Here is a 23,065-nt window from a genome sequence, read left to right as displayed (position 1 = left end):
CCCGGATTTATGTACAGATTAATACAATGCTCTGAGACCAGGTTGGTGTTCAGGGTGGTGAGTAGTCTGACAGTAGAGCGCTTACCCTCTCTATAATGATAACCTCAACCATTAGCAGGTAAAAGTGAAAAAAATGACCTAAGATCAGCCTCTAAGGTAGGCCTACTCACCAGTGCTGGTGCTGTAGGTACGAACAGTAGTGGCGGTTGGCGGCGGCGAATCCGAGTCCACAGAAGCAGTGTCGTCATCCTGCGAGCATCCGGCCTGGATGGCCCGCAGGTAGCTATGGCTACGAGATCGGAAGCACGTGGGCATGGGTAGATCGGGAGGCTCCACTGCCTGGGAATGGGAGCGCGAGAGTGTGTGGGAATCTCGGAATGACGACTCGGCGCAGCTATCCTCGTAGCGTTGGCTCAACATCTCCAAGTCTCGTAGCTGGAAGGAGAAAGACAGGTTGGCATGGGTGGCATAGGTTGGCATCTTGGCATGGGTGGCAGAGGTAGAGAGAGAGGGACAGTGTTACACGGCTCCTGCTGCTAGCAGGAGAGTGAAAGAAAGGCATGGTTTGTCCCGGGACCAGAGATGCATGGTTGTTAGAGATCCATGGATTAAACCTGGGTTCTAATAGTATTTGCATTTTTCAAATACATTTCCTGAACCAATGGAACCAAAAGTGCATGTAATACCCATGTAATACTTCAAGCAGGCTCACGGAAACACTAAGTGTTTTGAATGAAATCAAATACTATATGAACCAGGTCTGCCATTGAGAGCACAGCTGACTGCGTCTGTTAGAGGAGTGAGCTAATTCCAGTTTTTTAAATGTATTTTATTTCACCTTTATTTAACCAGGTAGGCCAGTTGAGAACAAGTTTTCATTTACAACTGGCCAAGATAAAGGCCAAGATAAAGCAAAGCAGTGTGACAAAAACAACAACACAGAGTTACATATAAACAAACGTACAATCAATAACACAATAGAAAAATCTATGTACAGTGTGTGCAAATGTAGAAGAGTAGGGAGGTAAGGCAATAAATAGGCCATAGAGGCAAAATAATTACAATTTAGCATTAACACTGGAGGGATAGATGTGCAGATGATGATGTGCAAGTAGAGATACTGGGGTGCAAAAGAGCAAGAAGATAAATAACAATATGAGGATGCGGTAGTTCGGTGTGCTATTTACAGATTGGCTGTGAATAGGTACAGTGATCGGTAAGCTGCTCTGATAGCTGATGCTTAAATTTAGAGAGGGAGATATGTCTCCAACTTCAGTGATTTTTGCAATTTGTTCCAGTCATTGGCAGCAGAGAACTGGAATTAAAGGCGGCCAAAGGAAGTGTTGGCTTTGGGGATGACCAGTGAAATATACCTGCTGGAGCGTGTTCTATGGTGGGTGTTGCTATGGTGAACAACGAGCTGAGATAAGGCGGGGCTTTACCTAGCAAAGACTTATAGATGACCTGGATGACCTGGCCAGTGGGTTTGGCGAAGAATATGTACCGAGGGGCAGCCAACGAGAGCATATAGGTCGCAGTGGTGGGTAGTATATGGGGCTTTGGTGACAAAACGTATGGCACTGTGATAGACTACATCCAGTTTGCTGAGTGGAGTGTTGGAGGCTATTTTGTAAATGACATCGCCGAAGTCAAGGATTGGTAGGATAGTTTTACGAGGCTATGTTTGGCAGCGTGAGTGAAGGAGGCTTTGTTTTGCGAAATAGGAAGCCAATTCTAGATTTAATTTTGGATTGGAGATGCTTTATGCGAGCCTGGAAGGAGAGTTTACAGTCTTACCAGACATCTAGGTATATGTAGTTGTCCACATATTCTAAGTCAGAACCGTCCAGAGTAGTGATGCTAGTCGGGCGGGTGCAGGCAGCAATCGGTTGAAGAGCATGCATTTGTTTTTACTAGCATTTAAAGCAGTTGGAGGCCACGGAAGGAGTGTTGTATGGCATTGAAGCTTGTTTGGAGGTTTGTTAACACAGTGTCCAAAGAAGGGCCAGATGTATACAGAATGTTGTTGTCTGCGTAGAGATGGATCAGAGAATCACCAGCCGCAAGAGCGACATCATTGATATATACAGAGAAAAGAGTCGGCCCGAGAATTGAACCCTGTGGCACCCACATAGTGACTGCCAGAGGTCCGGACAACAGGGCCTCCGATTTGACACACTGAACTCTGAGAAGTAGTTGGTGAACCAGGCGAGGCAGTCATTTGAGAAACCAAGGCTCTTGAGTCTGCCGATAAGAATGTGGTGATTGACAGAGTCGAAAGCCTTGGCCAGGTCAATGAAAAAGGCTGCACAGTACTGTCTTTTATTGATGGCGGTTATGATATCGTTTAGGACCTTGAGCGAGGCTGAGGTGCACCCATGACCAGCTCGGAAACCAGATTGCATAGTGGAGAAGGTACGGTGGGATTCGAAATGGTCGGTGATTGAAGACTTTAGAAAGGCAGGGCAGGATGGATATAGGTCTATAGGTCAGCTTTCCAATCTTTGGGGATCTCAGACGATACGAAAGAGAGGTTGAACAGGCTAGTAATAGTAATTGCAACAATCTTGGTGGATCATTTTAGAAAGAGAGGGTCCAGATTGTCAAGCCCATCTGATTTGTAGGGATCCAGATTTTGCAGCTCTTTCATCAGAACATCAGCTGTCTGGATTTGGGTGAAGGAGAAGCGACGAGAAGCGACGGGGGGTGGGGGGGGCTTTGGCAAGTTGCTGCAGGGGGTGCAGAGCTGTTGGCCGCAGGTAGCCAGGTGGAATACATGGCCAGCGGTCGAAAAATACTTATTCAAATTCTCGATTATCGTAGATTTATCGGTGGTGTGGCACATTTGGATGGGATGCAGTAAAATGCACCCAAGAGGACACGTTACAGTATTAAGGCTGGGTGAGGGGTCAGGAAAGTGCAGCAGTAACACTTTCTCCCAAATCAACTCCTCATAGCAACTTGTCAAAGTCTAAGGCAGTTGAGAAGCTAAGCAAAGCGAACAACCATGCAATTTTTAACTGCCAATTAGTTTCAGTATCACTTTGTAAGTATTAATCAAAGATGTCTAACTTCTCATAAAAACGTAGCCATTTGATTGACTTACATTCAATTGGTTAACCAGATTAAAGGCGCAGCAGTGCAAATGAAGGACTCTTGAGGTTTGACTGAGGGACATGAACAATCTTTCTACGAGGCGAGCCTAACGCAGTGTTGGAGTGACAGGGACGTGATGAGTATGGTGTTTGAGTTGTCACTTATGCAGTTGGCTCTGTCGCACGCTTCAGTAAATCAAAGAGTGGGGTGTAACGACAGCTCAGAGAGAGAGAGAGAGCGAGAGAGAACGAGTGACAGATAAAAAGGGAGAAAGTGAGAGAAAGAGTGAGGGCCTGAGATGAGTGAGCGCATGAGATCTATAGCCTGATCCCCGATCTGTTTAGCGCTGTCTCGCCAACTCTTAGGGTCATCGTCATGTCTGTACTTTGCAGTCCCCTTTATTAATAACAGCATAATGTGTCATTAATTGAATGTTATTCTGCTGTTTTTGGTTGATATACAGTCAACTCACAGAAAGGCGTTCTGTACCTTGCAGCTCTGAAGATTAGTAATTTACATGTAGGCCTAAAATCCGCCTGCATTTTCCTGAATTCATAAAACGTTGTACATTTCCCAAGATGGGGTCAGAATGCTTAATACTAATGGATTTGAAAGCCTAGTTTGACAGGCCTTTTGTAAAAGATCAAAGAGGATCAAGAGTCGTTCTTCATAACCATGATGACCGAGAAAGGTAATGGATCTTTCTGTGTAAATGGAGGAATTAACTTTTTTGCCTCAGAACATTAATATGAGAGACATAATGAAAATGGACTCTTTTTTTCAATAGGATAATTATTCTATTGCAGTCATGTCGCTGAAGGCTGTTATCAGAGTAATTGCCCATTTGACAAGGCAAACTCTCATTTCGAGGCAAAAGAGGGGCCTCTTGAAAATGACTTGAGTGATTTGCAGGTGGAATGAGTGGAATGAGCTAGGTGATTTTTGAGAGGTGTATAAATACTCTCTTCTACCTCATTAGAACAGAATCAACTGAGGTGGAGAATTGGAGAGCTAATGTTATACTTCACTCCAAAATCAAAATATGTCCAATTATATGTGCCGGAGTCTGGTGTAGAGGTAATTCCCCCCCCCCCATCTGCTCCTTCCTGCATCTAATTCCCTTTCTCTGTACATCCCCACTATTCTGTCACAAAAATAATTAAGTACGATCGGAAAGAAGAAGAACAAAATAGAGTCTAATGCTGAGATAAGCTCAAGTCCCATGCTAGTTGTATGACCCCAAAGACGCCCCCCCCCCTCCAACCCCCATCACAGGTGACCTCTGACCTGGCTAATGCAGCTGCTCCTCCCCAGGGTGCTGCATCCGCCACCCTGGCTGAAGTCCTCATCATCCCAGCGGGGGAACAGGGAGCCCCCCACCGGACCCCCCAGACAGTCCAGGTTGTCCAGGCTACGGTTGGTGGACAGCTCTCTCAGAGAGGGAAGACAGCTGAAGGGGACAGGAGGAGGAGGGGAAGAGAGGAGAGGATGGGAGGAGAGTTGACGTGAGAAGACAGGGGGATGATATCAGAGAGAAGGGAAGGAGAGAATGAGCAAAGAATGGAAGAGCAGAGGAGTGGGAAAAGGGATTACGAAGGAAAGAAAAGAGAGAAGTAGAGGGGAGGGGCAGACAGGAGATGAAAGGAAGAGAAATTCAGTTTAGGTCGCTTCTCATCCCTGGTTCCATTCATTCTCATTTTCATTACCTGTCAGCATCATTGCCCCTATCATGACACCTGTGAATAATGTTTCTCCCATCTCATCTCATTACAATAATATAACCCATATACTGTAGCCCTCAAACACTGCAAAGCCAATGATACACAGGTCAAGCATATGTAAAGTCTTATTCCACACATCAGGGTGCCAATATCAAAGACTAGCAGGGAAAACAATCCAAATTCACTTCACATCAGAAATAATAAATGTGATTACCAAAAGAGAACCTAGTATTTATTTTGTCTTTGCTGGCCCACAGTGATAGCGACATGACATTTCACTTTTCATGTGATTGTGATGATCCTTCCGTACATACAGTTGAAATTGGAAGTTTACATACACTTAGGTTGGAGTCATTAAAACTCATTTTTCCACCATTCCACAAATTTCTTGTTAACAAACTATAGTTTTGGCAAGTCAGTTAGGACATCTACTTTGTGCATGACACAAGTCATTTTTCCAACAATTGTTTACAGACAGATTATTTCACTTATAATTCACTATATCACAATTCCAGTGGGTCAGAAGTTTACATACACTAAGTTGACTGTGCCTTTAAACAGCATGGAAAATTCCATAAAATTATGTCATGGCTTTTGAAGCTTCTGATAGGCTAATTGACATCATTTAAGTCAATTGGAGGTGTACTTTTGGATGTATTTCAAGGCCTACCTTCAAACTCAGTGCCTCTTTGCTTGACATCATGGGAAAATCTAAAGACATCATCCAAGGCCTCAGAAAAGAAATGGTAGACCTCAAGTCTGGTTCATCCTTGGGAGCAATTTCCAAATACATGAAGGTACCACGTTCATCTGTACAAACAATAGTACGCAAGTATAAACACACATGGGACCACGCAGCTGTCATACCGCTCAGGAAGGAGATGCGTTCTGTCTCCTAGAGATAAACATACTTTGGTGCGAGAAGTGCAAATCAATCCCAGAACAACAACAAAAGACCTTGTTAAGGTGATGGAGGAAACAGGAACAAAAGTATCTATATCCACAGTAAAACGAGTCCTATATCGACATAACCTGAAAGGCCGCTCAGCAAGGAAGAAGCTACTGCTCCAAAACCGACATAAAAAATCCAGACTACGATTTGCAACTGCACATGGGGACAAAGATCGTACATTTTGGAGAAATGTCTTCTGGTCTGATGAAACAAAAATAGAACTGCTTGGGCATAATGACTATCATTATGTTTAGAGGAAAAAGGGGGAGGTTTGCAAGCCGAAGAACAACATCCCAACCGTGAAGCACGGGGGTGGCAGCGTCATGCTGTGGGGGTGCTTTGCTGCAGGAGGGCACTTCACAAAATAGATAATGAGGAAGGAAAATTATGTGGATATATTGAAGCAACATCTTGAGACATCAGTCAGAAAGTTAAAGCTTGGTCGCTAATGGGTCTTCCAAATGGACAATGACCCCAAGCATACTTACAAAGTTGTGGCAAAATGGCTTAAGGAGAACAAATAGTAGGTATTGGAGTGGCCATCACAAAGCTCTGACCTCCAATCCTATAGAACATTTGTGGGCAGAACTGAAAAAGCGCGTGTGTGCAAGGAGGCCTACAAACCTGACTCAGTTACACCAGCTCTGTCAGGAGGAATGGGCCAAAAGTCAACCAACTTATTGTGGGAAGCTTGTGGAGGGCTTCCTGAAACGTTTCCCCAAGTTAAACAATTTAAAGGCAATGCTACCAAATACTAACTGAGTGTATGTAAACTTCTGACCCACTGGGAATGTGATGAAAGTACTAAAAGCTGAAATAAATCATTCTCTCTACTATTATTCTGACATTTCACATTCTTAAAATAAAGTGGTGATCCTAACTGACCTTAGACAGGGAATTTCTACTAGATTTAAATGTCAGGAATTGTGAAAAACTGAGATTAAATGTATTTGGCTAAAGTGTATGTAAACTTCCTACTTCAACTGTACAGACCGACATTTCTAAATAAATGGGATAATTCTATTATTTTATACTAATACAATTGCTCAGAGAAAGATATTTGTTTAAGAAGTGGGTCGTTCCACCAATTCAAGTTGATCACATTTTTGGGGGGATTTCACTTAATGTTAATATTCTGTCATAAAGAGCACATGTTTAATTTAATTAAAACATTTTTCCCATCTCAGGAGGTTTAATTTAAAAAATACTGTATTAAGTGCCTGTTAACTGCCAAATAAAGTAACAGGGTTGACAGTAACAGGGTTGACGATTTAATCTTAAATCAGCCATAAATCCCCCTGTGACAGGGGGAATGGAAGTGCATTGTGTAATTGTTAAAATACTCATTTTGTGGAACGAAAAAGGATAGGGGTCAATATTTTTGGCACCCCGGTTTTCAATACTCCGGCACCCTCCCTTTGCGAGGATAACAACAAAGAAAGAAATTCATCAATTATTTGACCACAAAATAAACAATTTGCAATGGCCATCTCAGTACCCGGACCTGAACCCTATAGAAAACCTGTGGTTTGAATTGAAGCGGGCAGTCCATAAGCACAGATGATTAAGGATCTGGTAAGATTCTGTATGGATGAGTGGTTGAAGATCCCTCCCAATGTGATCTCCTATCTCAGAAAACATTTGAGAAAAAGGCTCAGTGTCATTATCCTCGCAAGTGGATGGTGCAGGAGTATTGATAACAGGAGATCCAATCATTTTTAATCATATTTCTCTGAGCAATATATACTTTTGTCATGAATTTACAGACGGAGATCCCTGGCATGGAAGGCCAGCTGGGCATTGGCAATCCTTTATTTGGGAGGGGGGGGGGGTACTTTGTGTGAGGGCAGAGGGGGCAGTGGGGGAAGCAAATTAGTTTGGAGGAAAAGGCGGGTGTGGTGGGTGGCATGACTTTGGCATGGCGTTGGCACTCACGTGGCATGGGTAACCGAAGAGGTGGGCAAGACCTGGGGGGCAGGGGGAGGGGTGACTGATTGATTGATTGATTGATTGATTGGGGCAGCATCCAATCCAGTGCAAGAGTAAGCCTGCCACCTAATGGTGATTAGCTGGCTGCCTAGCACTGACCTGCCCAGTTGGTGCAGAGAGGACACACTGTGCAGAGGTGACCACAGTGCCTCCAGCTCCCCCTGCAGCATGGCGTAATCCAGGGCTCTGCTGCTCCTGCCAACCAGGGTGGAGCAGACCACGGCGGGAGAACAGGGGTTTGGCGTTTGGGTTTTGGCAGGGTGGGGGGGGGGGGGGGGAGCAGGGTTAGAGTCATTTAGCATGCAGGTTTGAAATCATGTACGTATTTTAATGGCATGTCATTTTTTTAAGCAACACTCCTGCTACTTTATCATGTTGTGTGTGTTGTCAATTTCAACAAAAAGCTGTCTATCATGACGTAACAGAATATTTTCACTTTTGCTTTGTGATTGCCTGGCCAGTATGCTTATAGCTTGTTGATTTGCTGCTGCCTTGTGGACTAAACGTTTACTGTAATCCTGTTCTTGTTACTCTTTTCTTGACTGTATGTTTCCAAATAATGGCCAGTCTGCAACAACACGTCCCTATGGAAATACATCCGTGTCAAATTCTATCACGCAAAGGTTTAGGATATTATTGGCACACATGTCATGCCATTTAACCCTGACCTCAGAGAACATGAGGAACACAAACCGTACAAACTCCTTTAAGTTCCTTCAAATCAAAGGAGACGTTAGAGGAAACCGTAAACCCAGCAGCTTGCTCATTGTTGATCCCATTCTCTGCGACTATTAATCAAAATGGGTTTCGATTCGTTTGTCATTATGTGAAAATAAACAGGACCCCCAATGCACTGTCCCCCCCCCCTGTGTCTAGCCCAATGTGTGTCTGTCTGCTTCAGAAAGCATGTAATCTAGAGACAATGAACTAGAAACCCGAGTCAGTCTGTCAGGGGGAGAAGAGGAGACTATAGCCTAGTTTGTGGTGACTCACTATCTGCCTGTGCAGTAGCTGAAGGCGGCATCGTGTGTGTGATGTTCCGAAAATGTTACGGTAAGAGGACTCTATCCTTTCCAGGCCAAGCCGCTACGTTGCGGAAATGTTAGTGAATCAACGGTGAGGAAACCATAATCAGAGCTCTGGCATGTGTAGGAGGCAGGAGTCTGACGGTGCTTAATCCCACGCGTGAGTGAGCACAGCTTGTCTGACTGTGTGTGTTAGTCGCTATAGTATGCAAGGCCTGTTTACTGGCATGCCAAAAGCTGGCAGCATGGCCGTCTCCTTCCTGCATGTCACAGCTCTGTTTTGAAATGGTGCCATGGGCTCAGTGTGTGTGTGTTTGTTTATGTGTGTGTGTTTGTGTGTATGTCTGTGTTCGTGTGTGTGTGTGTGTGTGTGTGTGTGTGTGTGTGTGTGTGTGTGTGTGTGTATCTAAGAGAGAGTGAAAGGATGTGGATGTGTATGTATACTATGTGACATAGCCTTATTCATTCTTCTCGAGTGGCGCAGCGGTCTAAGGCACTGCATCTCAGTCACTACAGACACCCTGGTTCGAAATCCAGGCTGTATCTCAACCGGCCATGATTGGGAGTCCCACAGGGCGGTGCACAATTGGCCATTCATCGCCTGGGTTTGGCCAGTGTAGGCCGTCATTGTAAATAACAATTTGTTCTTAACCGACTTGCCTAGTTAAATAAAGATAAAATATACATCATGTAACTGTGTGTACATCTGTATGCTTGTGTGTGGGCGTCTAAGAGAGAGTGAAAGGATGTGTGTATGCTATGCGACGTAGCCTTATTAATGCTTATCCTATACAATTGAGTTGATACTACACTGAACAAAAATATAAACACAACAATGAAAAGGATTTTACCGAGTTACACTTCCTATAGGGAAATCTGTCAATTCAAATAAATTCATTAGGCCCATAATCTATGGATTTCATCTGTTGGTCACTGATACCTTGAAAAAAAGGTAAGGGTGTGGATCAGAAAACCAGTCAGTATCTGGTGTGACCATTTGCCTCATGCAGCGCGACACATCTCCTTCACATTGTTGAACAGGCTGTTGGTTGTGGCCTGTGGAATGTTGTCCCACTCCTCTTAAATGACTGTGTGAAGATGCTGGATACTGGTGGGAACTGGAACACACTGTCGTACACGACCCAGAGCATCCCAAACATGCTCAATGGGTGACGTGTCTGGTCAGTATGCAGGCCATGAGGTGATGGTGGTGGATGAATGGCACGACAATGGGCCTCAGGATCTTGTCACGATATCTCAGTGCATTCAAATTGCCAGCGATAAAATGCAATTGTGTTTGTTGTCTGTAGCTTATGCCTGGCCATACCATAACCCGACCACCACCATGGGGCACTCTGTTCATAATGTTGACATCAGCAAACCGCTCACCCACAAGATGCCATACACACTGTCTGCCATCTGCCCGGTACAATTGAAACCCGGGATTCATCCATGAAGAGCACACTTCTCCAGCATGCCAATGGCCATCAAAAGGGAACATATGCCCACTGAAGTCGGTTATGACGCCAAACTGCAGTCAGGTCAAGACCCGGGTGAGGACAATGAGCATGCAGATGAGCTTCCCTGAGAAGGTTTCTGACAGTTTGTGCAGAAATTATTCTGTTGTGCAAACCCACAGTTTTATCAGCTGTCCGGGTGGCTGGTCTCAGACCATCCCGTAAGTGAAGAAGCCAGATGTGGAGGTCCTGGGTTGGTGTGGTTACATGTGGTCTGCGGTTGTGAGGCCCGGTTGCCAAATTCTCTAAAACGACATTGGAGGTGGATTATGGTAAAGAAATAAATGGACATTCCTCCAGTCATCATGTCAGTTGCGTGCTCTCTCAAAAATGTTGACATTTGTGGCATTGTGTTGCACATTTTAGAGTGGCCTTTTATTGTCCCCAGCACAAGGTGCACCTGTGTAATCATCATTCTGTTTAATCAGCTTCTTGATATGCCACTCTCAGGTGGATGGATTATCTTGGCAAAGGAGAAATGCTCACTAACAGGGAAGTAAACACATTTGTGCACAACATTTTAGAGAAAGAACGCTTTTTGTGCGTATGGAACATTTCTGGGATCTTTTATTTCAAGGCATGAAACATAGGATCAACACTTTACATGTTGAATTTATATTTTTGTTCAGTGTAGTTCGGGTTATAAAGTCTACAAACTCTATGTCAGCAAGGCAGTATTGATCAAATCGCTACATCAAAAAAGTCTACATGTTAGTATGCTGACATGAATGCATGTTTGCCTAAATTAATGTCCATGTGGGATACTTTGGTGCTGAGCTTACTTGCGTGACGGTAGCTGGTCGCTCAGAGACTGCTGGGTGGCCCTGAGGTAGCTCTGGCGGCGGGCGGCCATTTTGGGCGAGGGCTTGATGCTGACGTCTGAGTCGTCGCTGTCCTCCAGGTCACCCATGGCCTTTACGTAGCTGCCACTCCGCATGCGCCTGCATGGGATCTCGTTGGCTCCGGCTACTCCACCGCTGCGACCCAGCGTGTTACTCCAGTCCCCCTACAAGCAGAAGCCCATATATATTCTTATATATGACAATATACCACTATGTAATTTATATCGAGATGATTGTGTGTGTATTGTGATAGTCACATAATATAATTTGTTTTGCTGAATTCATTCAGTAATCTAAAGTATCTACAGTATGTTCTAAAGACCCACAACAGATCCCTGAGGGACACCATCCTACTTTTCTTGACCATAGCCATGGTGTTATCGATTGCACATGTAAATAAACGTTTTGAACAAAAAAAATGAATTAAATCATTCAGAATGCTATAGGGCTGTTACATTTGACCAACTCCTCCCTCAATATCTTTACTTTGAAAACCAAGTAAAAACAATTTGTATCAAAACAATTCTATGGGTAAAAAAAAGCATGTTAATGTCACATTAATAAATGTCACGACATGAAGTCAGGCTGATAAAATGGATGATGCACATGGTCCAACACATACAGTATAGTAGGTTTATTGTAGTCACAAGGCTACAAGTTTTATGTTTCGATCCAAATAGATCTTTGTCAAACCTGAAAAACTGTCTGGATATTTGTTGGAATATTTAACCCTATAAGTGCCAACAGGGGTCAATTTTGACCCTCAAGTGGTCAAAAATTGCCATTTCAAACAACCCCCCACAATTTACCATGATTTCTGTGTTAACATAGTAATCTCTATTTTGTGTACTTGTTTTGCGTGGCTAAACTAAAAATGTAAACTTAGTAAACTTAGTGATAAAAGCACCACATTTGTACCCTGAAAAGATATAGATATGGAATACCATAGTATCATAACAAAGTCATAATACCCATAAACCCTAGCGGTCAAACAGCGAAATGGTTCTAATAGTTCCACCCCACCCCCAGCCAAAAATGCCAAATTACAACGTATGTGTTGTGATAATTGCGTTGTTTGCTCTATAACCTGTTAATTTATATGCCTTGTGACTGTGATATATAGGCCTAAAGGCCGAGACAATAAGAAGACGCATTGGCAGAATAAATTCAACCATTCAACCACACGTTTGTTTTAGCACAAAACCGGACGGCAACCTCTGTCCAGTGAAGCCCACAAAGCATATCGCATGTACAGTAGCAGACAGTTACATGACCTACAGCATGGTGTTTCTAAAATCCCCTGTGGAAAAAATGAATGGTGGTAAAACGATTGGAACCATTTCACTGTTTGACCTTTAGGTTTTATGGGTATTGTGTGGGGCTCTATGCAGTGGTGTAAAGTACGTAAGTAAAAATACTTTAAAGTGATACTTAAGTAGTTTTTTGGGGTATCTGCACTTTACTAGTTATATTTTGGGCAACTTTTACTTCACTAAACTAAATGATGTCTGAGTGTTGCCGTGTGCTCCTGGATATCTGTCAATAAAATAAAAAAATAAAAAAATGCCTTCTTGATTGTTTAATATAAGAAATTTGAAATTATTTTTATTTTACTTTTACTTTTGATACTCAAGTACATTTTAGCAATTCCATTTACATTTGAAACTTATGTATATTTAAAACCAAATAAAGACTTTTACTCAAGTAATATTTTACTAGGTGACTATCACTTTTACTTGAGTCATTTTCTATTAAGGTATCTTTAATTTTACTAAAGTATGACAATTGAGTACTTTTTCCACCACTGGCTCTATGGAGCTACCCCAGATCTGGCCCCTGGGGGGGCATGGCAACCACTGTAACTAAAAAAATACCAAATAGAGAGTCTCATCTTTTAGATGCAATAGGAACTGAATTGATAGCCCATAGCATTCCAAAGTTAGAACTAAGAATCCGATGGCACCGGCGCCCATATTGCCTATATTGCCAGCCATCTTAGGTCATACCAGTAGGTCAGATTAGCTGTTTCGCCAATGTCTCAGCCTCTGAGTATCACAGAAACAAAACACTTTGAATTAATAACATGTTCATAACAAGTGGCTATGGATGAAATTGATCAAAATATCTGTTCAAAACATGAAACCATACGAAAACTTTTATTTTGAAACATCAAAGTTGACTATAAATGTGTAATTATTTTCAAAATATATGCTTATTTTGGGGGAATTTAAACTATTTACTTGTGTTACAAAATGTAAACAAAAGAAAAAGTGTTATTGTTTGACAGAAAGTGTATTTTTGTCATATTTTCCTATTTTGGTAAAAAAAAATATCACCCTTAAAATCTTTAATATGTTGCCGCTTTTAGGGTTGTGTCCACTATGCCTTATTCTATCTCTCCACAATTTCTTTATGTCCAGCACATATCCGTTTGACAACAGACATTCTTTAGATACTACTCACCTGTCGGCCCACTTGCAGGTAGTTGCAGGCCAGCTCCTGCTGGCACGACTTGGACTTGAGCATGGACCGGTCCAGGGTGGCCGAGTGGCCCTTCTGCAGCACCTGTCTGGGCTGACCCAGGGTCAGTGTCGACCACGAACCCCCCTTCATAAAGTCATTACTGTTCACCCCCATGCTGATCCCACCTCCTCCGCCCCCACCTCCGCCCCCAGGTCCTGGCAGTGCCTGTTGATACTTTATGACCTCGTTGTGGCTCTTGGATGAGCTGATGGTGTTGTATCCGCTGTGGACCATGTAGCGGCTCTGGTGCCCCTGCTGCTGCTGTAGTGCCCCCTGCTGGGAATCGTAGGCAGTACCGTGGGTGGTGTGCTGGGTGGCATGCGCTGTTGGTCGTCCCAGTGTCATGGCTATGGGGTTGCGGTAGTTGCTGAGGTCAGCACTGTCCAGGTCGTCCGAGCTCCAATAGCCCGACATGTTGGAGCGCGGCCGCCGCTTGCCCGTCCCACCCCCGTCTGACTTGGACCCGCCCCGGTCTTTGCTCTTTGCTCGCTGGTCCCGCTTCCCACCATCCTCAGTCCCGGATGAGGTCCCGCCGCTGCCACTTCCTGCCCCCGAACGCCCATTGACACCCTTGAGGTTGTGGCCATCCATGGACTGTGACTTGGCGAAGAGCTTCTGGACAGAGCACACCAGGTTACGGATGCGCCCGGGGCTGTCGTTGCGCTGCTTGGAGGCGGCGGAGAGGGCGGCCGATGTACTCCGGTGGAACTGCAGTGTGCTGAAGCCATCTCTGGGCCCCCCAGGCAGCTGCTTGTCCAACTGGTCCAGCAAGTTAGGCGCCAGCTGTCGGTTCATCTTGGCCCCGCCGGAGATGGTGGCAGAGCCACTGGTGATCATGGGCCCCCGACTGCTCTGCAGGCCCCCCATGCCACTCGAGCCATGCATCCCTATGCCCATTCCCATGCCCATGGACATGGAGGTGCCCAGGGTTCCCGTGCTAATGCCCCCGATGCTGTCCCCCTGTGGCGGGGAGAAGTCGGACGGGTCGTAGTGGGCGTTGTAATGGATGCGGGGGAAGGTGCTGCTGTTGGACAGCTGGTTGTTGAGGGGGAGAGAGTAGTCAGGGGGCAGGGAGCCCTGATTGTAGTGGTGGTCCACAGAGGGGTTGTAGTGGTGCGGGTCCATGGTGCCGTAGTGGTCCATGCTGGTGGGGCTGAGAAGGTAGGGACTCCGAGGCAGTGTGGAGGCCTGGTGGGGGTACAAGGGCTCCGGAGGGCCCTGGGTGGGGTCGCAGGAGTCAGAGCGATTGCGGTTGGCTCCTAACCCTTTCATGGTGGTCAGGAGGGGCCCCCTTCTAGAAGACTCCCCAGCCAGGGAGAGACGAGAGGCCTGGAGGATGACTCCTGGAAGAGAGAGAGCGAGAGAGAGAGAGAGCGAGAGAGAGAGCGAGAGAGAGAGAGAGAGAGCGAGAGAGAGGGAGAGAGAGAGAGAGAGAGAGAGCGAGAGAGAGAGAGGGGGGGGGGTCAGCTTCTACCCAGAGAGACACACACCATTTCTTACATGCAATACATATGCACAGGCAAACAGAAACAAAACATTTATGCTCACAGACAGACTAGCACTGTGAAATATTGTCATCTCAATGAGCCAACACCCCATAGCCTCCCACGGAGAACATCTTCAAATGTTAAGATGTTAAGAACAACAACGTCTTCAAATGTTAAGATGTTGGAAATATATAGGAACAACAAGACTAGAAACAATGCAATGTTGCAACCAGTGGGTCAGAAGGTTTGTTTTTGTCAACAATTGCTGGCAGCCACAAACAGCTACATCCATGGCATTGTAGAGTTAAACTTTCAACTGAAAAGAGCACAGAAAACAACACAAGGAAAATTATGACTTTTGGCAATTCATCTCTCCTTATCAACATTTCTTGACGAGATAACCTGACATTGTAATCTGAGTGAGAGAGAGAGAGAGAGAGAGAGAGAGAGAGAGAGAGAGAGAGAGAGAGAGAGAGAGAGAGAGAGAGAGTGGATAGTGTACGTTTTTGTGTTGCGTGCATGGGGATGGGATGTTGTTGTCGTTGCTCTCGGCATAGCATGAGTAGCCAGCTAAACCCATCAAGACATCCCTTTTTATCCTCTCACACGTCCAACATCAAACCTCCACCTCGCTTCTGTTCCACTCTGATAGCAACACCTCCTGCCACCAACTATCCTCCACAGCCGGGAGGTACCCAGTGCCTTATCACCAGGAGAGCCCTTACCTCCGGGTAGACCCCTCCCTTCTCCCAGCTTCCCATCTGTCTCTCCCTCGCCAGTCTCCAATACATGAGAGCTTTTCCAGCGGGCATCCCTGGCACGGGGCACTAAGACTGGCACGCCCAGTGGTATTATGATGAGGGTTAAGAGGATTGGTGGCAGGGGGTGGCAGATGGGGATTGGCTGGTTGGTGCCCCGCTGCCCGCCTGCCCAGCCCAAGACGGTCTGTGCCAGTGCCCAGCCTGGCAAGGTGGTTAACGCTTGCCATTGCAAAGGGATGGAGCTTTACGGAAGGATGGTTTACGGGGTCAACAACGAGTATCTAATACACTGCAAGCAAGTTGTGTCTGATTTATCTGTGTTTTCTTTATGTAACATGGGTCTGGTTGATCTATTATGGGAATGGTTAACTAAAGAAATACAGAGTAACTGTCTCTGTTGTCTCCTGTGTCTCCATATGCACTCTCAAAAACTGCAGGTACGTACGGACACAATAAGCTCCTTTACAACCTCTTGTGGAATACAATCATTTGGTGTAAACCTAAAATGCTTTCAACATGTTGTTGCTACAGTATGGCGTTGACAGACTGTGTACAGATTGTCTGTACTGCACACACTTTTTATTCTTCTCAAAGACATCTCACCTACTGTAGTTTATGGTTGTGGGCACAAGGCCAAGCCCAGGACAGTACTGGATACGAAAGGACACCAATCAGAATTGATCTTTACCCTGGAGTGGGTTTTTGACTACAAACACTTTCTGAGGGGCTATAACAGACTAGTTACAGGGGAAAATAATATAGTTAGACGGAAACAAAACTCTGGTTGCAGGGTGCAGCACATTGCTTCAGCACCAACAGTCACAAGAGGAGGCAGCGATTCACAAATTGCCTAACAGCAGTAAAAGTGAGCATTCAGTTTAAATACGTTAGTAATAAAATGTGTCCAATTTTCTACAACAATCTTTTCTACAGTATTTGAATAACCGTAGCGACGGTTTCATTAACGGTATAAAGCCATGTCTTTATACACACATAATATTTTGCTTCACTATTTACTACACAATGCTATGTCAAACAACAAGAGTTCTGTGATAATCGAGTCCTGCTTCTTGGAAAAGTCAACAATTGTTTGTGTCAAGCAAAAAAAAGAATGATCACCAAAAATGTGCACCCCTTTAGGTCCCCAGGACCAGGGTTAAGAACCACTGCCCCAAGGAGCTGCTTGGCCTTTAAAACACCAAGGGTGTGTTCAGTTGGTAAAACGTCTTGCTATGTTTTGCGACAGTGTGCTGAACTACATTGTTTTTTTTTACAACTGAGATACGTTTGCTCGATGGGCATGAAGGGGTCTTGGCTTGCTAAAAAAATCCTGCTGAAGAGGAGCGCACTATACGCAGTCACCCGATCAACAGCAAAGAGTTACAATACTCCTCAATGTTCTGTTCACATAAACATTTGCTACATTTCTCTCTTTCTGAATGCAGCAGGAGTAGTAGGCCAAAGGTATTTTAGTCGGGATATATAGTATGTGTACACTGTATATTTAGTGGTATTAAAAGTATTGAATGGGAGAGTAGGTTTTTATAGGGGTATGTATCGAAGGTGTGTGCATTTAGTGAGTGTGTGTTTATAGGGAATGGGTGTGGCTCTACACAGATTTCTGCTATTTTACAATTGAAAATAGACTTGAACAGCAAAGTCTGTATGTTTAGTTTGGTGTGTTTTGTGTTTTACATATGTATGTGCTCAATAATGAGTATCTGATAGACTGCAAGTTGGGTCTGATTTCTCAATGATTTCTTGGATGCAAAAAGGGTCAGATTAATCTATTTGGTGAATGGTTAAATCAATAAATAAAAAGTGGAACTGACTCTAGTCTGTTGTCTCTTGTGGCTCTCTACACACTCTGAAAAACTGTCAGGGTGTTGTTTTTATTGTCTGTAGCTCAGTTGGGCGAGCATGGTGCTTACAATGCCAGGACAGTGGGCTTGATTCTCGGGACCACCCATCCTTAAATTGTGTACAGGCATGACTAAGTTGCTTTGGATAAAAGTGTGTGTTAAATGGTATATATTATTATATCAAAAAGTATCAAGTTGATAGCTCTGAACAACTAATACAAGTGCATTGAATTCTGACTAAGGACAGGACAAGAGCAAAAGGCCCATGCAGAAAGAGCTAATTTGGCTGACAAAATTGCATAATTTATTCAATGTAACGAGGGTGGAAATAATATAAGGTATACATTTTCTTCCGAAGCAGAAAATATGATAATTGTACTACCACGCTGACTGAAAATGATAGCAACGGACAAATAAATCACACATTATATCTCAATTAATTTACAGCCCCATGTAAATGGAGTGTGATTTTCTAGCAGGCAAATGAGATGAATGATTCTGAAGGTGCAGCTGGAATACACACACACATACACACAGGCGCATTGGATGCATTCACAAACAGGAAAGAATGCACACACACACACACACACACACACACACACACACACACACACACACACATACACACACATGCTGGATAACCCAGCTCCCGGAGAGTAGTCTAACTCATCCGTATACGCTAACGATTGATTTAGCGCATCTCTCCCCACACAACCGACTGCCACTTCTATCCCACCGCAATTAGCATGCGACAGACTCATGCTCATTTAACGTGATAATCAGAGAACTGTTTAAATACAATCTCTCTGCTGATAGATAGCCCAGAGGGTCAACTCCTCCCTATCAATTCACAGCACATTTAGCTGACAGTCTCATATCGCATCCTGCCACACTGCTTGGCTTGGTTTAGCGTAGCCTCCTGAATGCTAATCAGCGTTGTCCTCTGTGATGAGCATAAAACATGTGCTGTAGTAGGAGGGTAAACGCAGGAATACACCATTTACCTTTCATGTTTGTGGCCATTGCATGTACTCACTTCTTAATCCCCACAATCAATGTTCAATCAATGTTTTTTGGTCACTGAGCAAATTTCAGGTCTGCTGAGCACAAACTTGAACTTTGTAAAAAGGATGTGCAAATTCTAGCACGTGTTTATTGTGAACACTGAGGATGTACCCGCTTTACAGTTTCAGACAGTGGTCAAGTAGGCTACTGTGGCTATTTGATCATAATGTAGGACTACCAGAGTGGCCTACCATCAAAACTTTAACTTGGAAATAGCTGTTCTATAGTTTCGCCTACAGCAGCAGCCAATGTGTGGTGTTCAATGTAGGCCTCCATTCCATGATACTTTTGGGCTTGACATTAACATGTTTATCCACTTGTCCTTCAGACAAGGAGGTGACTGAAAATGTTGTGTTTGATGCAAGAACCTACTTTACAAAATAAAATTTATTATTGTTGCCATACCTTTATTACAGAGAATCAGACAAATTATGCTACCCTCTGCCTATTGGCTGCCTAGCTTATTCAAGCCTGTCTCAAAATACAACACTGCCCCTTTAAGACCAAAAAAGTCATTGACCTGACTTGCTTTTCAAAGATGTCTAGAAATGTACACATGTTGTGCCAATCACTAGGAACCAATCACTCCCCCATTGCTGACTACAAATGATCTATAACTGGGCTAATAACTCACTAACTAGTAAAGGATATAAACAAATGTGCACACTTGGCGACATGCAGCTCTCGCTTTGATCACAAAACAAGCGCATCTACTCACAACTTCTCATGCTGTAAACACAGTCCAGTCCAATTGCACCGATCCATATGGCAATGGTCTATTTGCATATAGGCCTACTGCAGCTCTGATTGGTTATGCAGCTCCGATCTGTGTAGAATACGGGCTAAGTTGTGCCTGTCAATGTAATATCCTACTCCAATGCGTTCTGCCTACAACAAAATCTCTTGCATAGTTATTTTTGCATACCAAGTCTTGCATAGTTTGTTTTGTTTTGTTACATAGTTTGATATGTTGCATTGAAAGTGGCTAATATTGCGTTGATTCGATCACAATTCACTCAGTGACTCCGGCCGCAAAACCTGAACCTATAGGAGAGGGTCTGGGTGGGCGTCTGTCCGCGGTGGCGGTTCTGGCGCGGGACGTGGACCCCACTTCACCATAGTTCTAGTGCGCCTCTTTGCCCGCCTCCGTGGCCTCTTTAAAGCGGCGACCCTCGCCACCGACCCTGGACTGGGGACCCTCGAAATGGGTCCCGAATAGGTGGGAGACTCCGGCAGCGCTGGACAGGCGGGAAACTCCGGTAGTGCTGGACAGGCGGGCAACTCCGGCAGCGCCGGACAGGCGGGAGACTCCGGCAGCTCCGGAGTGAAGGGCGATTCTGGCATCGCCTGGCTGACTGACGGCTCTGGCATCGCCTGGCTGACTGATGGCTCTGGCAGCTCCTGGCTGGCTGACAGCTCTGGCAGCTCCTGGCAGGCTGACGGCTCTGGCAGCTCCTGGCTGGCTGGCGGCTCTGGAGGCTCCTGGCTGGCTGGCGGCTCTGGCGGCTCCTGGCTGGCTGGCGGCTCTGGCGGCTCCTGACTGACTGGCGGCTCTGGCAGCCCAGGACAGACTGGCGGCTCTGGCAGCCCAGGACAGACTGGCGGCTCAGGACAGATTGGTGGCTCTGGCGGCTCAGGACAGACGGGAGAATCTAGTGGCTCAGTACAGACGGGAGACTCTAGCGGCTCAGGAGAGACGGGAGACTCTAGCGGCTCAGGACAGACGGGAGACTCTGGCAGCGCTGGGCAGGAGGAAGGCTCTGGCAGCACTGGGCAGGAGGAAGGCTTTGGCAGGACTGAACAGGCGGGAGCACCTGTAGGGAGGAGACGGAGAGACAGCCTGGCCACCGGAGGGCTGGTGCGTGGAGGTGGCACCGGATAGATCGGACCGTACAGGCGCACTGGAGCTCTTGAGCACCGAGCCTGCCCAGTCTTACCTGGTTAAATGCTCCCCGTAGCCAGGCCAGTGCGGCGAGGTGGAATAGCCCGCACTGGGCTGTGCTGGCGAACCGAGGACACCATGCGTAAGGCTGGTGCCATGTACGCCTGCCCGAGGAGACCCACTGGAGACCAGATGCGTAGAGCCGGCTTCATGGCACCTGGCTCGATGCCCACTCTAGCCCGGCCGATATGAGGAGCTGGAATGTACCGCACCGGGCTATGCACACGCACTGGGGACACCGTGCGCTCCACTGCATAACACGGTGCCTGCCCGGTCCCTCTCGCTCTCCAGGACGCACGGGAAGTTGGCGCAGGTCTCCTACCTGGCTTCGCCACACTCCCCGTGTGCCTCCCCCAAGACATTTTTGGGGCTGCCTCTCGGGCTCCCAGCCGCGCTGCCGTGCTGTCTCCTCATACCAGCGCCTCTCTGCTTTCGCTGCCTCCAGCTCTGCTTTGGGGCGGCGATATTCCCCTGGCTGTGCCCAGGGTCCTTTGCCGTCCAGAATCTCCTCCCATGTCCAGGAGTCTTGTGTTCTTTGTCGCCGCTGCTGCTGCCCTTCACCACGCTACTTGGTCCTTTGATGCTGGGTGTTTCTGTAACGACAGATTTCCTCTTCATCTGAAGAGGAGTAACAGAGATCGGACCAAAACGCAGCATGGTAAGTGTCCATGTTTTAATAGTATAAACTGAACACGACAGAATACAAAATAACAAAGTGAATATAAACAAAACAGTCCCGTGTGGCACAAACACTGACACAGGAAACAAACACCCACAAACCAACAGTGAAACCCAGGCTACCTAAGTATGATTCTCAATCAGAGACAACTAATGACACCTGCCTCTGATTGAGAACCATACTAGGCCAAAACAGAAACCAAACATAGAAACACAAACAGACTGCCCACCCCAACTCACGCCCTGACCATACTAAATAACGACAAAACAAAAGAAATAAAGGTCAGAACGTGACAAAGAAGTTCGAAAGCAATGTCCGTAGCAGTCTGAGACAGAATTGTGTTGAGGCGCAGATCTGGGGAAGGGTACCCAAAAATGTCTGCAGTACTGTAGGTCCCCAAGAACACAGTGGACTCCATCTTTCTTAAATAGAAGAAGTTTGGAACCATCAAGACTCTTCCTAGAGCTGGCCCCCGGCCAAACTGAGCAATTGGGGGAGAAGGACCTTGGTCAGGGAGGTGACCAAGAACCAGATGGTCACTCTGACAGAGGTCTAGTTCCTATGTGGAGATGGGAGAACCTTCGAGAAGGACAACCATCTCTGCAGCACTCCACCAATCAGGCCTTTATGGTAGAGTGGCCAGACGGAAGCCACTCCTCAGTAAAAAGGCACATGTCAGCCCACTTGGAGTTTGCCAAAAGGCATCTAAAGACTCTCAGACCATGAGAAACAATATGCCCTGGACTGATGAAACTGAATGACTGTCACACCTTGATCTGTTTCACCTGTCATTGTGATGGTCTCCACCCACCTCCAGGTGTCACCTGTTTTCCCCATTAGTCCCCAGTGTATTTATCCCTGTGTTTCCTATCTCTCTTTGCCAGTTCGTCTCGTTTTGCCAAGTCAACAGGCGTTTTTCCTCGCTCCTATTTTTCCAGTCTCTGTTTTTCCCGAGCCCTCCTAGTTTTGACCCTTGCCTGTCCTGACGCTGTATCCGCCTGCCTGACCACTCTGCCTGTTCTGACCTCGTGCCTGCCTATCGCCTGGTACTGTTTGGACTCTGACCTGGTATATGAACTCTCATCCATCCCCGACCTGCCTTTTGCCTACCCCTTTTGTTATAATAAATATCGGAGCTCAACCAGCTGCCTCCTGTGTCTGCATTTGGGTCTCGCCCTGTGCCCTTATAATGCCAAGCGTATGAATGCCAAGCGTGGAACCATCCCTAAGGTGAAGCATGGTGGTGGCAGCATCATGCTGTGGGGATATTTTTCAGCGGTAGGGACTGGGAGACTAGTCAGGATCGAGGGAAAGATGAGCTGAGCAAAGTACAGAGATATACTTGATGAAAACCTGCTCCAGAGCGCTCAGGACATCAGACTGGGGAGAAGGTTCACCTTACAACAGGACAACAACCCTAAGGACACAAGACAACGCAGGAGTGGCTTTGGGACAAGTCTCTGAATGTCCTTGAGTGGCCCAGCCAGAGCCAGGACTTGAACCCGATCGAACATCTCTGGAGAGACCTGTAAATAGCTGTGCAGGAACACTCCCCATCCGACCTGACAGAGCTTGAGGGTCTACAACAAAGAATGGGAGAAACT

The 23,065-nt window shown here is 45.9% G+C and overlaps 1 protein-coding gene across 2 annotated transcripts in view; it reads right to left on the bottom strand.

The window, feature by feature from the left end:
• The window catches only part of LOC135539617 (disks large-associated protein 4-like), a 49,374-nt gene extending 34,376 nt beyond the window's left edge, over window positions 1-14,998 (bottom strand). The window contains exons 1-5 of one of the 2 annotated variants that reach the window (XM_064965607.1): window positions 13,606-14,998; window positions 11,083-11,306; window positions 7,858-7,953; window positions 4,384-4,546; window positions 171-435 (exon numbers count right to left, since the gene is read on the bottom strand). In XM_064965607.1, coding sequence (XP_064821679.1) covers window positions 171-435; window positions 4,384-4,546; window positions 7,858-7,953; window positions 11,083-11,306; window positions 13,606-14,937 — 2,080 coding nt within the window. In that variant the 5' untranslated portion in view covers window positions 14,938-14,998. The remainder of the gene's footprint in view (window positions 1-170; window positions 436-4,383; window positions 4,547-7,857; window positions 7,954-11,082; window positions 11,307-13,605) is intronic. The other variant, XM_064965608.1, reaches the window with a different exon arrangement.
• Window positions 14,999-23,065: the final 8,067 nt, after the last annotated feature.

Source organism: Oncorhynchus masou, chromosome 5, assembly GCF_036934945.1.
Source record: "Oncorhynchus masou masou isolate Uvic2021 chromosome 5, UVic_Omas_1.1, whole genome shotgun sequence".
In the NCBI taxonomy this organism is placed as follows: Eukaryota; Metazoa; Chordata; class Actinopteri; order Salmoniformes; family Salmonidae; genus Oncorhynchus; species Oncorhynchus masou.
Note: the sequence above shows the minus strand (reverse complement) of the source record. Positions and strands in the feature narration are given on the sequence as shown.